At 47.0% G+C, this 21,955-nt stretch overlaps 1 protein-coding gene across 1 annotated transcript in view; it reads right to left on the bottom strand.

Moving 5' to 3' along the window:
* The window catches only part of ZC3H3 (zinc finger CCCH-type containing 3), a 279,283-nt gene that overhangs the window by 21,055 nt on the left and 236,273 nt on the right, over positions 1 to 21,955 (bottom strand). The window contains exons 10-11 of the mRNA XM_079984218.1: positions 16,456 to 16,625; positions 5,167 to 5,357 (exon numbers count right to left, since the gene is read on the bottom strand). Coding sequence (XP_079840344.1) covers positions 5,167 to 5,357; positions 16,456 to 16,625 — 361 coding nt within the window. The remainder of the gene's footprint in view (positions 1 to 5,166; positions 5,358 to 16,455; positions 16,626 to 21,955) is intronic.

Raw genomic sequence — 21,955 nt, 5'->3', positions numbered from 1 at the left:
AGACCACATAACACCAGTTCTGAGAGATCTGCATTGGCTCCCAGTACGTTTCTGAGCACCATTCAAAGTGTTGGTGCTGACCTTTAAAGCCCTAAACGGCCTCGGTCCAGTATATATGAAGGAGCGTGTCCACCCCCATCGTTCTGCCCAGACACTGAGGTCCAGCTCCAAGGGCCTTCTGGCGGTTCCCTCTCTGCAAGAAGCCAAGTTACAGGGAACCAGGCAGAGGGCCTTCTCGGTGGTGGCGCCCGCCCTGTGGAACGCCCTCCCACCAGATGTCAAAGAGAAGAACAACTACCAAACTTTTAGAAGACATCTGAAGGCAGCCCTGTTTAGGGAAGCTTTTAATGTTTAATACATTATTGTATTTTAATATTGTGTTGGAAGCCGCCCAGAGTGGCTGGGGAAACCCAGTAAGATGGGCAGGGTATAAATAATATATTATTATTATTATTATTATTATTATTATTATTATTATTATTAATCATTATTATTTTCATTATTATCAAACACAATTTCAGGTGATTGGGAAATTGTTTAATTCTCTCTGCTGATACTTCAAATCATGCTGGCTAATGCCCTTCTTCACACAGCGCCCGTGCTATGGAACTTGCTTGCCGCCCACAGGAGGGAGTCCATTTCCCAGTCACTTTCCTTACTGCAAAACATCTGATGGGGGGGGGGAGCAGGTATGTTGTGCAAGACTGCACAGTACAATTTATCTGCACAACCAAAATCTGCTGGTATGCAATTGAATTCCACTGGCAAAATAGAAACTGCCTGGAAGTGTGTGCTGGCCAGAAACAGTTTTAGCCAAGTTTCTCTCTCTCCCCAAAATGAAGAAACTCAACCTCTTGTTGCAAAGACCTACTCAGGAATGCTACAGCTATTGTCTGGTCCAGGGAGCCCCCAGGTGGCAGGGGGCAGAATAATAGAATCACAGAATTGCAGACTTGGAAGAGACCCTCAAGGGTCATCTAGTCCAACCCTCTGCAATGAGGGATCCACAGCTAAAGAATCCCTGACAGATGCGATCCTAAAGGAGCATCTCCACCCCCATCATTCTGCCCGGACACTGAGGTCCAGCGCTGAAGGCCTTCTGGCGGTTCCCTCCCTGTGAGAAGTGAGGTTACAGGGAACCAGGCAGAGGGCCTTCTTGGTGGTGGCGCCTGTCCTGTGGAACGCCCTCCCACCAGATGTCAAAGAGAAGAAGAACTACCAAACTTTTAGAAGACATCCGAAGGCAGCCCTGTTTAGGGAAGCTTTTAATTTAATAGGTTATTGTATTTTAGTGTTCTGTTGGAAGCCGCCCAGAGTGGCTGGGGAAACCCAGCCAGGTGGGCAAGGTATAAATAATAAATTATTATTATTATTGTTATTATTATTATTGTTGTTGTTGTTGTTGTTATTATTATTATGTGAACTGCCCTGAGATCCCCTGCACTGGCTCCTGGTGGAGTACAGGATCAGGTTTAAGGTGCTGGTTTTAACCCTTAAAGCCCTATACAGCCTAGGACCCTCGTACCTACAGGACTGCCTCTCCTGGTATGTCCCACGGAGGACCTTAGGGTCTTCAAATAAAAACATCTTGGAGATCCTGGGCCACAGGGAGGTTAGGCTGGCCTCAACCAGAGCCAGGGCTTTTTCCGTTGTGGCCCCGATCTGGTGGAACGCTCTGTCCCAAGAGACTAGGGCCCTGAGGGACTTGACATCTTTCCGCAGGGCCTGCAAGACAGAGCTGTTCCACCAGGCCTTTGGCCAAGGCACAGTCTGACTCTCTTCTTTGGTAATCCTCATAGCACTCCAGCCCAGTGGTTGCCATTAATTTGATTTTGAATTGATTTTAGAATGAATTGATTTTCGAATGCTGTGTTACTTTTATTGTTGTTAGCCGCTCTGAGCCCGATTTCAGCTGGGGAGGGCAGGATATAAATAAATTATTATTATTATTATTATTATTATTATTATTAGGTATATAAATTCAATAAATAAATAATATAGTCATCCAAACCCTGTTTAAAAACCTCTTTCCCCATTCCAAGGGAGTCTGTTCCACTGTCAAACGGCTTTCACTCTCAGAAAGTTGTTCCTAAGGTTTAATTGGAACCGGCTTTCTTGCAATGTGAATCCATTGGTTCAGATTGTCCCATCTGGAGCAGCAGAAAACAAGCTTGCTCCATCTTGTACACGGCGGCCCTTGAGATATTTGAAGATGGCTGTCCTATCACCTCTCTGTCTTCCCTTCTCCAGGTTAAACATCTACAACTCCCTCAACCGTTCCTCATCAGGCTTGGTTTCCAGACTCTTTTATCATCTTGGCCACCCTTCTCTGAACACTTCTTAACCCGTGTTGCCCAGACCTGTGAGTCCAGGGTGAGGCCCGCTGGCGTGATACAGGTGTGTGCATTGGCAGGGAGGGAAAGGAGGCTCTTGGCAGAGTTATTCCTGCAGAAGCGGAAGCGGTAAACAAAAACTGGAGCGCTGTACCTCAATGAATTTTCCAAAGCGAAAGTGTTTTGAGCGTGCTCAGCGGAGCTGTTAAAAAAGACTGGAGCGAGCATCTTCCATTAACGTTACGACCGTGAAATATGACAATAAAATGATAGCCGTATGGCCGCAAATTTGCAGCCCGCCGAGTTGCCAGGGGTTTATCCTCACTCAAACGTGCAGAGAGCTGTAAAATGTTTACAGAAAGGGTCGTTTGCCACCATAAAATCCTCTTTTCTCTCCTAAACAAGGCTGAGCAGAGTCATTTACAAACCCCAGAATGTTCATCGGGGGAGAGGGGAACATCTGTTCTCTCCAGGAGCCGGCAGTGATCTTCTCGAACAAATTAACTAAAATGGGTGCTTTCTAATTAAATTAGCACTCGATTGGAAGGGCCGACATTGGTGCACTCGCTTACAATTAGCACGGGGCGGACCGACTGCTCCGGCGCAAACCATTTAACTGGAAGGTGAAATATGGAAAGCCGCATTACCTGCGGACGATTAGCACCACAGCAACGGGAGGCTTCGCTTCTGCCCTCGCCACGGCGACGAGAAGGCGGAGGGGTTTGCAGAGCCCCCCAGCGGGAAGGAACAGAGAGGATAAAGAAGGCTCTTGGAACGATTGCCTGTGGCTGGCCTTGCAAAGAGCTCGGAAGCGAAGGGAATCAGGGTGGCCTGCTACTAATGGAGGTCACCCAAAAAACCAAGTGCTCTCTGCAAAGGCTTAGCCATGAAGGGTCACTGGAATCGCCATCTGCAGAGGTAACCTCTCTTTCCTAATAATAATAATAATAATAATAATAATAATAATAATAATAATTTATTATTTATACCCCGCCCATCTGGCTGAGTTTCCCCAGCCACTCTGGGCAGCTCCCAATCGAGTGTTAAAAACCATACAGCATTAAATATTAAAAACTTCCCTAGACAGGGCTGCCTTCAGGTGTCTTTTAAAGATAAGACAGCTGCTTATTTCCTTCACATCTGAAGGGAGGGTGTTCCACAGGGTGGGCGCCACTACCGAGAAGGCCCTCTGTCTGGTTCCCTGTAACCTCACTTCTCGCAATGAGGGAACCGCCAGAAGACCCTCGGCGCTGGATCTCAGTGTCCGGGCTGAACGATGGGGGTGGAGACGCTCCTTCAGGTCTACTGGGCCTCTGAGGCCGTTCAGGGCTTTAAAGGTCAGCACAAACACTTTGAATTGTGCTCGGAAACGTACTGGGAGCCAATGCAGATCTCTCAGAACCGGTGCTATGTGGTCCTGGTGGCCACTCCCAGTCACCAGTCTAGCTGCTGCATTCTGGATTAGTTGCAGTTTCCGGGTCACCTTCAAAGGTAGCTCCATGTAGAGCGTGTTGCAGTAGTCAAAGCGGGAAATAACTAGAAGCAAAAAAACCCCAAAACCACGGGGGGGGGGTGTCCCTGAAGAAAACAGAGCCCTACTGCATCAGGGAGGGCTGTGTGGAGAGAGTCTCTTCCTTTAAATTCCTAGGAGTTTATCACAGTGAAGACCTTACTTGGAAAATCAATACAACCCAGGTGGTTAAGAAAGCCCAACAGAGACTCCATCTCCTCAGAGTATTGCGAAAGAACGGTGTCAATCAACATTTGATGATCTCCTTCTACTGGTCCACAATAGAAAGTGTCCTTTCCTACTGCATCACGGTGTGGGACGGTGGTTTGACATCAACGGATAGGAAGTGCCTACAGAGGGTGGTGAATACAGCACAAGATATTATGGGCTGTCCCGTGAATCCGCTGGATGAAATAGCGGGAGAAAGTTGCCTCAGGAGAGTGAGGAAAATTCTCAGGGATGATTCACACCCTGGCCAGCACTTTCTTGATCTCCTGCCCTCAGGCAGAAGATATAGAAGCATGATTAGTCACACCAACAGGGTAAAGAACAGCTTCTATCCGTGGGCTGCTAGGCTGCTGAATGAAAAGATAACAACAGGGCAACGGACTTTCGGGTTTGGTGTGTGTGCGTCAGTAAACGAGGGGAATTAAGACTAAGAGAGCTGAGTGGCGGGTGCTCGTGTAATCTCACTGTAGACAAGTTGTACAAGTGACAATAAAGTATTTCAATTTCAATTCAATTCCTACTTCAAAAACGGATTCTGGTGGCAAGGTAACCCACTTTCCCCCCATCCAATTTTGCAACACACGTCACTTGCAAGAGCCTAACAAATTTTCAGAAATACATAGAGGGCTATCAATGGCTGCGAGCCAGGATGACTATGTTGTATCGCCACAGTTAGAGGCAGCGACGTTTCTGAATACCAGAAACTGCAGGAGGGGAGAGGGCTCTCGTGCCTGGATCTTGTTCAGCCACTGTGAGAGCAGGACGCTGGACTAGAGGGGACGCTGGCCTGATCCAGCAGGCCATGGGAGCCAGTTGCTAGGGGCTGAGGTCCCTTCACACCCCCCAATAAAATATCTGAGGCAGCCGTTCCCTCCGCCCTAGTTGATGGGCGCTGCCACTCAACTGGTGTGTTTGTGCTGCGTCTTGTGATTATGTGGGGCTTACTCAATATTTTTTTCAAGCTGGAAGCCCTGCATTTCCCCAGAAGCAGAATCTAGACATTCCTCGAACGCGTTATGAACACTGACATATTGCCAGAAGACGGTTCCGGCTGCTCAGACCATCAAAGTTGAGGACCAGAAGCTGCGCTTGTACCTGCATCATCCCCACTCCGATCCCTCTCAGGCTTGCGGTCCTCCTCACTGGGGGACGTGGGGGGCGACTGGAGAGAGATGAAGGAGGGCAGCTTTGTTAGCCTGCTGGTCGAAGAGGGGGTCTCGGGGCTCCAGACGTCTCCCCGCTGCTCTGCCCTCGAAGGCCCAGGCATTTCTTCAGCTTCCTCTTCCCTAAAGGAGAAAAACAACGATCAATGCTCATGCAATGTGTAAAGCTGCCATGTATTTTAATATGCAATTTTTTTATTTATTTATGTGTGTGTGTGTGTGTATACACACACACACACACACACACACACACACGGGACGCGGGTGACGCTGTGGTCTAAACCATTGACCCTAGGACTTGCCGATCAGAAGGTCGGCGGTTCGAATCCCCACGACGGGGTGAGCTCCTGTCACCCGGTCCCTGCTCCTGCCAACCTAGCAGTGCAAAAGCACGTCAAAATGCAAGTAGATAAATAGGTACCGCTCCGGCGGGAAGGTAAACGGTGTTTCCGTGCGCTGCTCTGGTTCGCCAGAAGCGGCTCAGTCATGCTGGCCACATAACCCGGAAGCTGTCTGCGGACAAACTCCGGCACCCTCGGCCTATAGAGCGAGATGAACGCGCAACCCCAGAGTCGTCCATGACTGGACCTAATGGTCAGGAGTCCCTTTTACCTTTACCTATATATACACACCTCTATCTATCTATCTATCTATCTATCTATCTATCATCATCAACTGTTGGTTTTGTTTACATTTTGAACTTTTTTTAAGGTCAACTTCTTCTTAACTTAAGAACATGAACAAGACCTGCTGGATCCCACCTAGTCCAGCCTCCTCTTCTCACGGGGCCAACCAGATGCCTCAATAGGAAACCAGCAAGCAGGATTCGAACACAAGAGCTCTCTCCCTCCCGTGTTTTCCGGCCACTGGTCTTCTGAAGCATTGCTGCCTCCAGGACAGAGCCATAAAGGCAAGTAGCCATCCATAACCCTCTCCTCTATGAAACTGTCCACTCCTCTTTTAAAACCATCTAGGCTATCACTGCCTCCTGTGGCAGGGAGTTCCACAGGTTAACTATGTTCTGTATGAAGGACTTTCTTTTATCTCTCCTGAGTCTTCCAACATTCAGCTTCACTGGATGTCCCTGAGTTCTAGGGTTAGGAGAGAGACAAAAAACAAACGCCTTTTCTCTTTCCCCACTCTCCATGCTATGCACAGCATCTGAAAATAACCACCTTGGTCCCCGAGATCTTTTTTTTTGGGGGGGGAGTCTCTCTTGGGGCCCCCCCTTGGCTCAGAAAAAAGTTTTTTATTTGAGTTTCTACTGAAATGAGGCTGCATTTTAATGTTGTATTTTAATCTTATTTTTAAGTTGTATTTCAATCAATTGTTTTTATAGCTGGTGTTAGCCACCCTGAGCCCAGTGTTGGCTGGGGAGGGCGGGGTATAAATAAATTTTATTATTATTATTATTTATTATTTATTATTATTATTATTATTATTATTATTATTATTATTATTATTATTAGATGCAAGGTTCCTAACTACCTGAAGCAGGGCATTCAGGCTGTGGGACCGAGTCTATGGGATTCGCTCCTGACTGAGATTAGACCAGAACCCTCCTTGCTGAACTTCAGGCTCATAACCAAAGAGTTTATTGTTCCAACAGGCATTTTAAGGAAGTTGCTGCTTTTTTGTTTGATAAACTTCTTTTGTTTTATTGGTTCTGTCCTGTATGGTGTATTTATCTGTGCGCCACTTACAGATGCTAGCGATTCAGCGGTACAGAAATGACTTAAGTAAATAAAAAACAGATCATTTTTTATTGTAAAACATGTTATGGAAAATAAAAAATGCTACTGGGAGATACAATTTGATGCTGCAAAGGCCGCCAGAATTAAGCAGGTAAATATTAAAATCACAGTAGGCAGAAGCTGGGAGAATTGTAGGAGCGTGTTGTAGGTGTAGGTGAAGACTACAGATCGCCCTAGACCTGAGTGAGCTTCATAATGTCTCCCCACCCCAGCCCATGGAAGACCACATTTGTAGGAAGATTACTTTCAATTTGCAAAGCACTTCAAAGCCCTATTGGCTTTTGTCTTCTCAACAACCCTGCAGGGTTGATTTTTGTTTTAAAAGATAAAAAAGGGAGGCCCATAAGCCAAATAGACCACACAGCATGTCCATAGTAAAGCATAGTGTGGGCCCCATATAAGCTACGCCAGCCAGAATGGCTGGGGCAACCCAGTCAGATGGGCTGCATATTATTATTATTAATAATAATAATAATAATAATAATAATAATAATAATAATAATAATAGAAATCAGCCCACGAAGGAACGGAGCACCCATCTTTGAAAATAAGCTGTGCCCCTTCCTCTGTAAAAAAAAAAAACATCATTGCACAACCCACTGAGGAAGATAACAACACAATAACACAATTCGAAGCGGTAAAACAATTGATTGCGCATTTATTCAAAATCCAGTTAAAACTATTTAGTTTAATTCACTCCATGAAATTGGCAGACTTGAACCAGCAATAGCCAGATTTTCAAAGTCTGACAGATGGTGGGGTGGGGCTGCCCCCTTTGGGAACTGCTGCTCTAACCACTAAACCACGCTGCCGTGTGCTTTCACACCTCGTTTCACAGGCTCCTCACCTAAGTGCTGGCACTTAACAGGTGCCCCCCCCCCGAAATTGGCTCAAGGCCTGTCCCATCCCGCAGGCTCTGGTGCCTCGGAGCAAATCCGGCTAATGTGATGTTTTATCATGTTTGACGTCTCTGTTGGCAGGGCTAATAAAGACAGAGGGAGCCTGCTATTTAAAATCTCCTCTTGTCTGGCGGCCGCCCTCCCTCTCCCGGAAAAGGGGGGGCTGGAACGCAGCGGCCCCCTCCTCTCTCCCCTGATGAACACCCCACCCACCCCCCTGGCATTCTTACCTAAAAATGAGCAAGGAGGTATTTTACACCTCATTGGCACATGGGGATGCAAGCCGGCTGGCATTCCAAGTTTATTCTGTCAGCCTGGATAAGTCTGCGACCCGATGGCATCCACTGCCCCAAGTGCTACCATACAAGGCAGGGCTGGGGGTTATCAGAGGAGGATTCTCAAGGGACCAATATAGAGAGATGGCCCCCACTTCGCGGTCCACACCCAGCCAGGTTGCTCACTGGGGAGGGAGAGAGGATGGGGCGTCCAGAGGACCAGCTGAGCTGCCACAACCCTCTAAACTCGATGCACGTGCAGCCTGATCCTAGCTGGCTTTACTCAGGTGTAGGGGACACGGGTGGCGCTGTGGGTTAAACCACAGAGCCTAGATCAGAAGATTGGTGGTTTGAATCCCCGCGATGGCGTGAGCTCCCGCTGCTCGGTCCCTGCTCCTGCCAACCTAGCAGTTCGAAAGCACCTCAAAGTGCAAGTAGATAAATAGGTACCACTCCAGTGGGAAGGTAAACAGCGTTTCCGTGCGCTGCTCTGGTTCGCCAGAAGCGGCTTAGTCATGCTGGCCACGTGACCCAGAAGCTGTATGCCGGCTCCCTCGGCCAATAAAGCGAGATGAGCGCCGCAACCCCAATAACAACAATAACAAATGAGCACCTGCTTCGTTATCAGTGCACAACAAACAGGATGCTCATTATTCCCATTTCACAGTAACAGAGGCTTTTGAATTCTGGTGCTGGAGGAGACTCTTGAGAGTCCCATGGACTGCAAGAAGATCAAACCTCTCCATTCTGAAGGAAATCAGCCCTGAGTGCTCCTGGAAGGACAGATCCTGAAGCTGAGGCTCCAATACTTTGGCCACCTCATGAGAAGAGAAGACTCCCTGGAAAAGACCCTGATGCTGGGAAAGATGGAGGGCACAAGGAGAAGGGAACAGCAGAGGACAAGGTGGCTGGACAGTGTTCTCAAAGCTACCAGCATGAGCTTGACCAAACTGCGGGAGGCAGTGGAAGACAGGAGTGCCTGGCGTGCTCTGGTCCAGCGGGTCTTGGAGCCTCAGCTTCAGGATCTGTCCTTCCAGTGAGCACTCAGGGCTGATTTCCTTCAGAATGGATCGGTCTGATCTCCATGCAGTCCATGGGACTCTTGAGTCTCCTCCAGCACCATAATTCAAAAGCATCCATTCTTCGGGGATCAGCCTTCTTTATGGTCCAGCTCTCACTTCCATACATCACTACTGGGAAAACCATAGCTTGAACTATATGGGCCTTTGTCAGCAAGGTGATGTCTCTGCTTTTTAAGATGCTGTCTAGGTTTGTCATTGCTTTTCTCCCAAGAAGCAGGCGTCTTTCATATATGTATTGCAACATTAATAATAGATATAATTAAGTGCAAAAAAAAAAAAAAGGAAGTGGGGGACTTCCAGGTTAGCGCCTCCAGTAATGGCGGAATTCCTCTGATCGGGAGGAATTTGCTTCGTGGGAATCCAGGTCTGGCCGCCACGGCGAAGGCGGAGACCCACTAGAAATCACAGGCGGGTGAAGCCTGTGAACGTGGGATTCGGCTGGCACCTTTTGTGCCTCCCCTACTCGCAGGGAGACCCGGTTTCAGGGATCCGGAGCGACGCGGGGTGAGCGGCACGGTGCTTCGATTGACTGCTTCTTCCACGGAGCGAAGCCGCATAGCTGTTGCCGGAGAGCGCTGGCTTTTTCCTGTGGACAATTTGATCTTAAAGCAACTAGCCGTTAGTAGAGTGGAGAATTGGATTTTTAAACATCTTAATTTGGTACCAAAACGGGGAGGTCTAAAACAGGAAGTCCACCTTCCCCTTTTGTAAATAGATTGAAGCAATGAGGATGCAAGCTGAAGTCTTGGAAAGCCTATTGTAAAGGACTAAATTTCCATCAGTAAAAAATACTAAACCCCCCTTGGTGGCAGGAGAAGAGGGGGGAAAGTTTTGGACTGAGTATACCTGCAGGAGAGAGCGAACAGAGTTAATATACCACCGCTCCGATCCTGGAAACGGGCTGCCAACAGGACTGACGTGTTCTGGAAGGCTCATTGACCGTGATTAGAATGTTCACTGACAGTTAGTTAAATAAGAGGAATACATTGTTTCCACTGTCTCCGTCTGCGTTTAAAAAGGAGTAAAAGTAACAGAAAATTGAAACTAACTTTATTGTTTGAATTGAGTTTAAAAGGATTAATACAAATAGAAACTGTTTCCCTCTAGAGGAACTGTTTCCTTCTAGAGGAAGCCTTTGAAACTGTCACAAGAGTTGAGCTGGGGGAATTTCCAGCTGCAAGATAAAAACCTGTGAGATTCTGGGGACCTTGAATCGGTTAAGAATGTTGACAGAAGAGGCCTTAGTGGTTGTATTATGTAAGATAAGTGACTCACTGGAACAGCTTCACAAAAAGGTGGATGTGTAATTACCAAAATCGACAATTTGGGACAAAAAGTGAACACCAATACAGAAACTATTCAGAAACTGACACAGGAATCTACTTTGACATGGCAAACTGCGGAGAAGGCTAGGGAGAAAGTTATTGCCGTTGAACCTAAAGTAACACAATTGGAGAGAGAGAGAGTCCCAGCCTTGCAGATGCAATTTGATGACCAAAAGTTGATGCCTGCTATGATTGAATTTAAAGAAAATCAGATTTCGAGGATCAGAGCCCTACCTGAACTGGAGAAGGAAAGTTTGATAGATTTCCTCACACAGGAATTTGATGATTTTTGGGACCGGGACTTGGGTCAAGAAGAGATTAAAACTGTGAGGGCCTTCGGACTTGGAAGAGGAGGGAAAAAAGAGAAGAACAAAATAAGAGACTGTTGGAACTACCAGAAGAACTTAGAAGAACAACAGTCAAGAGTGGAAATTTTGAAAGACGTCTTGAAATACCTTTTGGCTCTTAGATTTAACTACGGAGATTTGGTTGCCCTGTCAAGAAGGAATAAAATCATCTTTAGGTGGGAGTTTCCCCGAGATCTACTCTTTAGCCTCAAAGGAAGGAAAATGAAAATAAGATCAGTGGAAGACAAAGTAAAGCTCATGTATAAATATGAAGAAGACTCGCAGAAGGGACTTGGAAAAGAGTTAAGAGCATCGGACAGAAGATCACCAGGTTGATGGACTATAGGGAATTGGCGGATATGACTAACAGAATCCGGGACCAGGGAGAAGAGTCGGTGGAAGAAGATTGGAAAAAGTTTAAAGACTATTTATAAAAATATTGTAAAATTAATGAGTGTTAGAAAAATGTTGGAAATGAGTTATATGGCTTTAGTAGAAATGTTACAAGGAATTAAGTACAAATAGATTATTAGATTACCTAAGGAGGAAGCAGGAGGAAGCGTTTAAGGACCAGCGGCAACTGGGGATGGTACCAGTGGCGTAGCGTGGGTTGTCAGCACCCGGGACAAGGCAAGTAATTTGCACCCCCTAACCCGTGGATTTGCGCCCCCTAACCCTAACCCCCAGATGTTGCGCCCGGTGCGGCCGGCCCCCCCCTGCACCCCCCACGCTACGCCACTGGATGGCACTCTTGAGTGCTTGGCACAGAGCTATAGAGGAGAAGCAAAAGCAGCTGCTTTCTGGACCTTTTACCTCTAAGGAGCGATGAGCCAAGCCTTTAGCAACCGCTGCAATGACGTTTTGGGTGTGCGTAGCAGGGGGTGGGGCTGCGAATTGGGTTCTTGCATAAGTGCAAGTCTGAGGTGCAGAGACCCCTGCAAAAGGAAAATACCCAGATACGAGGCTGGAAGCGTTTGATGCGGAAGGAATGGCAGAGAGCCTCCTGCCAAGCGACTACGGACAGAATTAGCTACTTTTTCTATTCTGGGACTATATAAATATATCTGCTCTGTTCTGTGATGCAGAGGTGGGTCTCATTCGCAGCCCTGGGGTGGAGGAGGCGGGGGCATGACACAATGCGGGGTCATGAGGCACAGGACACCAGCTCAATTGGGCAGGCTTCAGGACACAGGCAAGCGGCGTGACTTGCAAGCTGCAAAGCTTTTGCTTAGTTCGTTCCCTTGTTTCTGCAAGTTCTGAGCTGCCTCAAGCGCAACTGCTGTAGAAAGATGAGGTATACACAATGAACTCAAATAAAAAACGCAGGCCTTTAACCTGTTGATTATCCAGAACACTTATTTGTTGAAGTAAATTGTATCTGCTGATGAAATAATTTTTGGATGATTAACTACCTGTTGTTTGACCAATTAAATCAATTAAATTTTAACCAAATTTTCTTCTTGGAAACACCTTGATATTGGTGCCTCCTAAGAGACACAAAAAGAAGTGTGTTTCAGTCAAGTATATAATGAGAAGATGCCATTCCGGTACAGAATCAAAAACAACTGAAAAAAATTAGTTCATGTACCCTTAGCCCCATCAATTGCCACTTATGCCCATAGATCAATCATAGATCAATATTTGGTTGATTAATCTGATTAACCAAATGAAAGCTTCAAGCCTTATTTCTAAACTGATTTTTTTAAGGCACCTATATATTGTAACTTTGCTGTTATTTTTATCGATTATAATTTAGTAATGATTTATTGTAATTGTTGAGAGTGATTTTTTTGTATAATTATTATTCGCTGATATTTTGGGAGGTAATTTTATTGTGTATTATTATATTCTAACAGATAATTGAATACTACTTTATTTTATGTAATCTGTTTATTTGAAGTCACGCCCCAGCTACAGCAAAACATGTCTCTCCCCTATCGGTCTCTACAGCCGCAGCAGGTGCTGAAACTCTCCTACAGTTTGAATTCACCCCGAAAGGCTCCCTTCTCCATTGTCTCCCGAGACAGATGGATGCCGACTAAAAAATATTTTTTTATTGTGACTTATTTGCATTGGGTTGGACTGCTATAAGATGTGTGATCTCTGTTGCATACTTTGCTGCTTCCTCAGCTTGTAAACCGCCTTGCGCAGAGTGATATAGAACGGCAGTATACAAATTAAAAGTGATGAGGATTCAGAATTGATCACAATAACAGTCTTTAAGTGGAAGCGCTTTCTAACATAGAACAAACTGTTAAGTATCTAGGAGACGAAGGTGCTGAGCCTGCCTGGCTTTTGCCTTTGGATAAAGTCCCACGACCGGCCTCGTCCACTGTGACAGCTTCTAGGGCAGCGTCATTTCCTTGGCCCAAACAATAAAGCAGCTGTTTGCTGCTTTTTCCTGCGATGGACTCACTTTGCTCAGGCTGCAGGAGCCCAGGAGAACCCTTGGGCAGATCGGGAAGGATGGAGAAAGCTCCCAGACACCTACTTGTCCAGGTGGCTAACAGCATGGTGCAGTGGTTAGAGTGTTGGGCTAAGACCTGGGATACCAAGTTTTGAATCCTCTCACTCAGTCCTGAAGCTCACTGCGTGGCTTGGAGCCTACCACTATCTCTCAGCCAAACCTACTTCCCAGGGTTAATGCTAAAACGAGGAGCGGGGAGCCATGCATATACAGTGGTACCTCGCAAGACGAATGCCTCGTAAGACGGAAAACTCGCAAAACGAAAGAGTTTTTCGTTTTTTGAGTTGCTTCGCAAGACGGATTTCCCTATGGGCTTGCTTCGCAAGACGAAAACGTCTTGCAAGTTTGTTTCCTTTGTCTTAAAACTGTGCATTCACTTCGAGGAGCAACTCATGGCACGCGGTGTGGTAGCCTTTTTTGAGGTTTTTGAAGACTTTGGTGATTTTTGAAGCTTTTCCAAAGTCCGTGCTTCGCAAGACGAAAAAATCGCAAGACGAAAAAACTCGCGGAACGAATTAATTTCGTCTTGCGAGGCACCACTGTACTGCCTTGAGCTCCTTGGAGGAAAAGGTGAGGTCTAACTAGCGAAACACAAAGAAGAATGGCAGACGAAATTAATGGACTATGCAGAATTGGACAAAATGACAGGAGGGATTTAAAACCTGCGGGACCAGAGATTTACAGAAGATTGGAAGAAGTATACAGCCATACCTCGGGTTGAAGTAGCTTCAAGTTAAGTATTTTCGGGTTGCGCGTTACTTCCGAGCTTTGCCGCGCGCGCATGCGCAGATGCTCAAAATGACACGCGCATGCGCGGAAGCAGCGAAATGTGACCCGCGCACACGCAGAGGCATGTTACGTTTACTTCAGGATGCGCACGGGGTCCGGAACGGATCCCATTCGTATCCAGAGGTACCACTTTATGAATTATTTGAAGAGCAACTGTAATCAACAAATCACGCTAGTGGGACTACAAGAAGTTTTGTAAGGAGAAATATACGAAGTGTTACAAAGTAGAAAAAGATAGAGATATTGGTTATGGGTTTGAAATGTAATAGGGACAAGAAGAAATGTATACTAAGAGATTAGACTGGAAAATTTTCAGATAGGGCAGATGGAAGTCAAAAAAACTCAATAAGATGTAAAAGTATGTTTAATTACAGTGGTGCCCCGCAAGACGAACGCCTCACAAGACGGAAAACCCGCTAGACGAAAGAGTTTCCTGTTTTGGAGGTGCTTCGCAAAACGAATTTCCCTATGGGCTTGCTTCGCAAGACGAAAATGTCTTGCGAGTTCCTGCGGGGGTTTTTTCCTCCCCCCCCCCTTTCTAAGCCGCTAAGCCGCTTATCAGCTGATCCGCTAAGCCGCTAAAAGCCGCTAAGCCGCTAACAGCGCTAATCCGCTAAGCCGTCAATGGGCTTGCTTCGCAAGACGAAAAAACCGCTAGACGAAGAGAATCGCGGAAAGGATTCTTTTCGTCTTGCGAGGCACCACTGTACTGTTGAAAATGGTATGTTAAAAAACATTATCTATCTATCTATCTATCTATCTATCTATCTATCATCACTGGTGCCTACAATTCTGAGCAGAAGCACAAGCAGGGCTCCAGAATCAGCAAATGTGATCTCTGCTCTCAAAAACGGACTGGAAGTGTGCATTAGGCAGGTTTGCCTTTGAATGCAACCTGAATTCCATCTCCTTTCCAGGAGCAGGTGGGGGAACCAGGATGCACAGCTAAGCCGGGGTTGCCTTGCCCACCCTGGCCAACGCAGAGTTAAAAGTGCCTCTGCTCCCAGAGTTAAGGGTGCACAGCTGGGAAGGAGGGAGCCTGCGGTGGCGTTATGACAATGAGATGATCAATAGGCCCCCAAGGGCACCTGGGACAATGACCTCTAACAAGGCTCTCTCTGCGTTTATGCTGATGCCTGCTGACGCGTTCAAGTCTCCGGCACAGCCGTAAAGGTACCGTGTCCTTCGGCTTCTGCCACTGTGCGAGGGCCTCGCTGTGCCAGGATGACACCCTCTCGTCTCCTTGTGCTGTTCCACAGACTCTACAATGGCGTTACCTACAGAGCAGCAGCTAGAGAAACAGGGAGCAGAGAAGGGGAGAGAAGGGGCAAAGCTAATTTCAGGGGAAGGAGAACTGTGTGCTGCGTGATAGGTTTTGCAAGGAAAGAGAGGAAGGAAGGAAGGAAGGAAGGAAGGAAGGAAGGAAGGAAGGAAGGAAGGAAGGAAGGAAGGTGCATAATCTCCTTCCGAGGGTCTCAGCAGATACATCACTTGCATACTATTGCACTACGCTGCATTGCAATCATATACCACCTTTCCCCCTCTCTAAAGTGACATGGACGGTTTTCTACCCCTCCTCATTTAATCCTCACAACAACCCAATGAGGTAGGTTAGGGTGAGAAGCAGCGATTGGCCGAAGTTCACACCTAGTGAGCTTCATGGCTGGCAGAGCGGGGATTTGAATTCCAGTCTCCCAGGTCAGAGTCCGACACTCTGCTGGCACTCCTAATAATAATAATTTTTATTTATACCCCACTCAATTTAAATTGGGACCCAATTTAAAATACAGGTTAAAATGCAATTTAAAATGCAGCCTCATTTTAAAAGTAGCTGTTAAATCAAGACCATAAGGGGAGGGAAACATAAGGGTCAGACTGAGTCCAAACCAAAGGCCAGGCGGAACAGCTCTGTCTTGCAGGCCCTGCGGAAAGATGTCAAGTCCCGTAGGGCCCTGGTCTCTTGTGACAGAGAGTTCCACCAAGTCAGGGCCAGTACTGAAAAGGCCCTGGCCCTAGTTGAGACCAATCTAACCTCCTTGAGGCTTGTGACCTCCAAAGTGTTGTCATTTGTGGACCTTCAGGTCCTTCGCGGGGCAGACCAGAAAAGGCGGTCCCGTAGGTACAAGGGTCCTAGGCCGCATATGAGATGAGCTGAACAGCCAGGAAATTGGGGGGGGGGAATTGGGGGGGTGCTTCTTCAAGAACGGAAGGCATCCTTTAATAGGTAAGAGGCTTGTAACCAGGAGAGAGGATGGCAGTTCTCAGGCCGCTGGGCCTTCTTACCTCAAAGTCTGCTTGGGCGCTGAGCATGCCCGCTGGAAGGAGGTGTCTGTGGCACTGGGCTGCCTGGCCAGGTGTTTTCTCTGTGGGTGCTGCAATTTGCACTGGGATCCCTTGGGGCAGACTCCATGCTTGGAGAAGTCAGGACACACCAGGGTGTGCTTCTTCTTGCACTGAAAAGCAAAGCAAAGAGCTGGTGTCAACTGTGCAGGCTGGCAAAGGAGCGAGAGGCTCTGGCATCTGAAGACATGCTCAGCTATCTGGCTGGCTGGGTATACAAGCCGTCGACAGAGCACCTTTTTCATTAAATCTACTATACACTCTTGTTGACAAGAGACATCACCTTGCCAACAAAGGTCCGTATAGTTAAAGCCATGGTTTTTCCCGTAGTGATGTGTGGAAGTGAGAGCTGGACCATAAAGAAGGCTGATCGCCAAAGAATGGATGCTTTTGAATTCTGGTGCTGGAGGAGACTCTTGAGAGTCCCATGGACTGCAAGAAGATCAAACCTGTCCATTCTGAAGGAAATCAGCCCTGAGTGCTCACTGGAAGGACAGATCCTGAAGCTGAGGCTCCAAGACTTTGGCCACCTCATGAGAAGAGAAGACTCCCTGGAAAAGACCCTGGTGTTGGGAAAGATGGAGGGCACAAGGAGAAGGGGACGACAGAGGACGAGATGGTTGGACAGTGTTCTCGAAGCTACTAACATGAGTTTGACCAAACTGTGGGAGGCAGTGGAAGACAGGAGGGCCTGGCGTGCTCTGGTCCAGGGGGTCATGAAGACTCGGACACGACTAAACGACTACATAACAGGAAATGAAGGCGCAAAAATGTGCAATGTGTGCAGCGGACACACAATTGAGGCTGCTTTAGTGTAAAATATGAGGCACTCAATTGCACACATCAGAACAACCCACAAGGCAAGAACAGCTTCAGAAAACACGGTACGTCGCAAAAATCTCTCTACTTACAGAAACAGGAAAATTAAAGGACGGGAGACAAAGGCAGGAGCATTTTGAAAGTTCATGGTTCCCCTTCACTGTTATATTAAGCAAATATTTAATTTTATTTCAGTCAGTGTGTATTCACTACCAAAACAGCAAGGAAAGTTGTGATATAATATTGATATTTCATAAATAGCTGCAAAAGGTAAAGGTAAAGGACCCCTAGATCGTGAAGTCCAGTCAAATTTGACTATTGGGTTGCGGCGCTCATCTTGCTTTCTGGCTGAGGGAGCTGGCGTTTGTCCACAGACAGCTTTCCGGGTCATGTGGCCAGCTTGACTAAAGTGCTTCTGGTGCAACGGAACACAGTGACGGAAACGAGTGCACGAAAACGCCGTTTACCTTCCTACCATGACAGTACCTATTTATCTACTTGCACTGGTGTGCTTTTGAATTGCTAGGTTGGCAGAAGCTGGGACAGAGCAGCAGGAGCTCACTCCATCACAGGGATTCGAACCATCGACCTTCTGATCAGCAAGTCCAAGAGGCTCAGTGGTTTAGACCACAGCGCCACCACATCCCTATGCTCCACAGTTTCCCTATGCTCTGCTTGTATAAACGCTTTCTTCTATCTGTCCTGAATCTTCTCACCTTTGGCGTCACTGGATGTGCAATGCTGAGTTGAAATGCCCAAGCACATATACAGACCTGAGCATGAGAGTGTGCATGAATTCAGGCGTGGAGTGGGCGCACCACCTGCCTTCGCGAAGTCACCTTAACTGGACAGCCGCCTGGCTAAACGTTGGTGTAAACTGTATATGCAATCCATGACGGCACTGCCTTCTTCTTTTTTCTTCTTTTTCAGGCTTGTATTTCATTCCGTGACCTGAGCTGACCGAACTGCTCCCACCCAAAATAGCTGCAGCCAGAACCTCTCTGAGCAGCTTCCCTCGACTGCTTTGCTCTGAGAAGGCTTGTCAAGTGGGTGCCAACGGCCCCCTGGTCGTCATCAGGCAAAGACAAACGCCTTGACATTTCATTGCGACTGCGGGGACATCTGCCGTCTGCTCTGGTCTCTGAAGTGGAAGAAGTCCGGATTAGGGACCTAAGCCTGGTCTACTGGAGTAAGAAAGGCAAAGAGCCCAGTGGCAGAAACACTTCAACAAGTCTAACACGCCGGTTGCGGTGCAAGGATCTTTTGTGGTCAAGATGAAAGAGTGCGAGATTCACAGACGCTGTCGTAAGGGCCAAGCTTGTCTGCTGTGGCGCTTTTGTTCAGAGGCCAGTGGTTATTTACAGGGCCTCGCCGATTATTTATAGGGCAACCAATTGGTGCGGCGTTTTATAAAGAGAAGAAGTCAGGTCCCTGCCTCAAGGAGCTTACAGTCTAGCATTGGACCTTGCCATCAACTCTTACCCAAACCTGCTGAATTCTGGGATTCAAGTCAGCTAGGCATACTCCGTTGACCTCTACCATTAGCTTAATCCTGACCTCTTTACCTTCCAATCTGAATTATAAAAGCCTGCTGGCAAGATCTTGTTAGGGCTTTTAATTGGCAAGAGGGTTCCTGAGATTGGTGGGAGCAGTTTCCTTCAACATTTCTATGCTGAGCGCCATTCTGAATAAAGATGATGGACTTCAGTGTGACATTGTCCGTTTTGGGGCAAAGGTTTGGCTGCCTCTTGAGACACCGTTGCCAAACTTGGCATTGAGGTTCCCATGGTGGGGATGCCAGTCTCTGGTGTTTGGATGCCAGGCCCCATTCGGAATCAAAAGATGGACAGCAAAGCATGACTTGGGCGTGACTTCACCCAGTTTTTGGCATGATGGATTGGAAGTCACAATTTACACCATCAGTTGAAGGAATACAGTATTTTGGGTTCTACGCCACACTGCCTCAAATGCATCCCTTAAAATAGGTGCACTGGATATTGTAGCCCATATTAATTACTACAACAAATGCAGTTTCATTGGGTGGTTAAAAGGATTAAAATGAATTGCAAAGTCATAGTGTCTGTGGCATGGCACATAAACTTCCCCCAAAGAATACTGGCAACTTAGAGAACTACCATATTTTTCGCTCTATAAGACACACTTTTTTCCTCCTAAAAAGTAAGGGGAAATGTCTGTGCGTCTTATGGAGCGAATGTGTGGTCGATCGCTGGGTCCCCTTCCGCCCCCTTGGCCAGGCCTCCATTGTTGAATGTTCTGCAGACGGAGGCTGTTTGGTTCCCCAGCGACATGGGACTGGCTGATTAGATAATCTGGAAACTGTAGAAACGGCTCCCTTTCCTTTCCTAAAGAAGCTGCAGAACTGTGAGTTGAACCCCATAAAAACAGGATTTTTTCCCTTTGCAAAGTAAGCTCAACAACTTTGAGCTGATCCTCAAAAAAGGGGGCTTTTCCCGTTTGCAAAAGAAGCTGCACAACTGTGAGCTGATCCTCAAAAGAATGGGGCTTTCCCCCTTTCCTCCTGTAAAAACTAGGTGCGTCTTATGGAGCGAAAAATACGGTACAGTTTCCCAGCACCATTAACAAACATTGGTTTCCGTGATTCTTTGGGGGAACTAATGCGCTTTAAACGGGCAGTTTCTGTACAAGCAGCCCTCGTAGGAAAAAGTGCTCTTTCCATTGAGAGAAGTCCTACAGCTGTGGGCCATGCAACCTCTGCCCTTTTCAGTCACCCCCTCAGACACTGAAGTGTTAAGCCAAGCCCAAGCTCTGACCTTTACTGGATGGTTCAATTTAGCCAATATGCTTCAACAGGGACAGACAGAGAGAGAGGCTTTGGGTGCTCTCAGCCGACTGCTATTTTGGAGTGAGATTCAGACGCACATTGGCGAATTCAGGCTACACAATTACAGCTGGTCTTGTGCAACAAACCCAACCCCCCCCCCAAAAAAAAGATCAGACTTTTTGTTATAAGAAAAGAGACAGGAAAATGCATGGGAGGGATAACACTTTCTTTGATGCAACGTCGTCTAACCTCCCTGCAAATAAAATCAGAATAAATGCTGATTAAATAGAAGTTATTGGGTTCAATCGTCAGCAGGTAGGATTGGGAGACTCGTGTCCGACATCCTGGAGAGAGTTGTTGCAAGTCAGAGGAGACAGTACTGAGACGGAGAGAACAATGGTCGGATTCTGCGTAAGCCCAATCTCCCTTCAAACAAATCAGGGTGAAAATTCAATAAACAGGCTGACTGAAAGCGTCCTTTGGGAACGGGGACAGAGAAGAGCTTTGAGTCTGAGCAACCTTGAGGCACCTACAGAGGCCACTCAAAATCCAGAACGCAGGGTAAAGTTGGATGCGAGAGAGAAGAGACTGAAACAGAAGATGGGGAGAGGTTCCCAAGAAACTAACATAAGAAGGGGATCTGAAGAGGTTTTGATGAAAGAGGCCACCATCTAAGGCCAGCTGATGGGCACCATGAAGGCAAAATGATCAAGGCATCTGGAAGCCAAGCCTTATGAGGAACGTTTGAAGGAGTCAGGTATGCTTAACCTGAAGACGCCCTTGCTGAGTGGCTGAGGGTCCCATTCCTGCCTCTCTCTACCTGGTCCAGGGCAGGGCTGACTGGCCTCATGAGGGCTGCAGCTGCTGCCCAAGGAGGACTGGAGTATTTTGGGGGAAGTTTCGTTGGGAGTTTTTGCTAGGAGCTTTTGCTGTTGTTCAGAAGACATCTGAAGGCAGCCCTGTTTAGGGAAGCTTTTAATGTTTTATAGACTACTGTATTTTAATATTCTGTTGAAAGCTGCCCAGAGTGGCTGGGGAAACCCAGCCAGATGGGCAGGGTATAAATAATAAAATTAAACATATTATTAAGTGATATATTATTATTATTATTATTATTGTTACTGATATTAACTGCTATTACTGATGCGAACTTCTTGTATCTTTATTTTTATGTGGAAATTGTTCAGTTTGGTTATTTAGTTTTCAATGTGTTTTAGTTATTTTTATGACTACTTTGCTATGTTTGTAATTATGTAAATCTTTTCCTATTGTAAGCTGCCTTGAGCATTGTTTTAACTGTGGAAAGGCGGAATACAAATAAAATGATGATGATGATGATAAGAGATATGGTAAAGGACCCCTGACCATGAGGTCCAGTCGTTTCCAACTCTGGGGTTGCGGCGCTCATCTTGCTTTACTGGCCGAGGGAGCCGGCGTACAGCTTCCGGGTCATGTGGCCAGCATGACTGAGCCACTTCTGGCGAACCAGAGCGGCACACGGAAGCGCCGTTTACCTTCCCGCTGGAGCGGTACCTATTTATCTACCTGCATTTTGACGTGCTTTCGAACTGCTAGGTGGGCAGGAGCAGGGACCAAGCAAAGGGAGTTCACCCTGTTGCGGGGATTTGAACCACCGACCTTCTGATTGGCAAGTCCTACGCTCTGTGGTTTAACCCACAGCGCCACCCGCGTCCCTAAGAGATATGGTAGCCATCCTCAAATATCTGAATACACGGAGGATGGAGCAAGCTTGTTTTCTGCTGCTCCGGAGAGCAGGACTCGAACCAATGTCTTCAAATGGCAAGAAAATATAAAATAGGA

Source organism: Podarcis cretensis (assembly GCF_951804945.1).
Source record: "Podarcis cretensis genome assembly, chromosome: 7".
Taxonomy (NCBI): Eukaryota; Metazoa; Chordata; class Lepidosauria; order Squamata; family Lacertidae; genus Podarcis; species Podarcis cretensis.
This window is presented reverse-complemented; position numbering and strand designations above follow the sequence as displayed.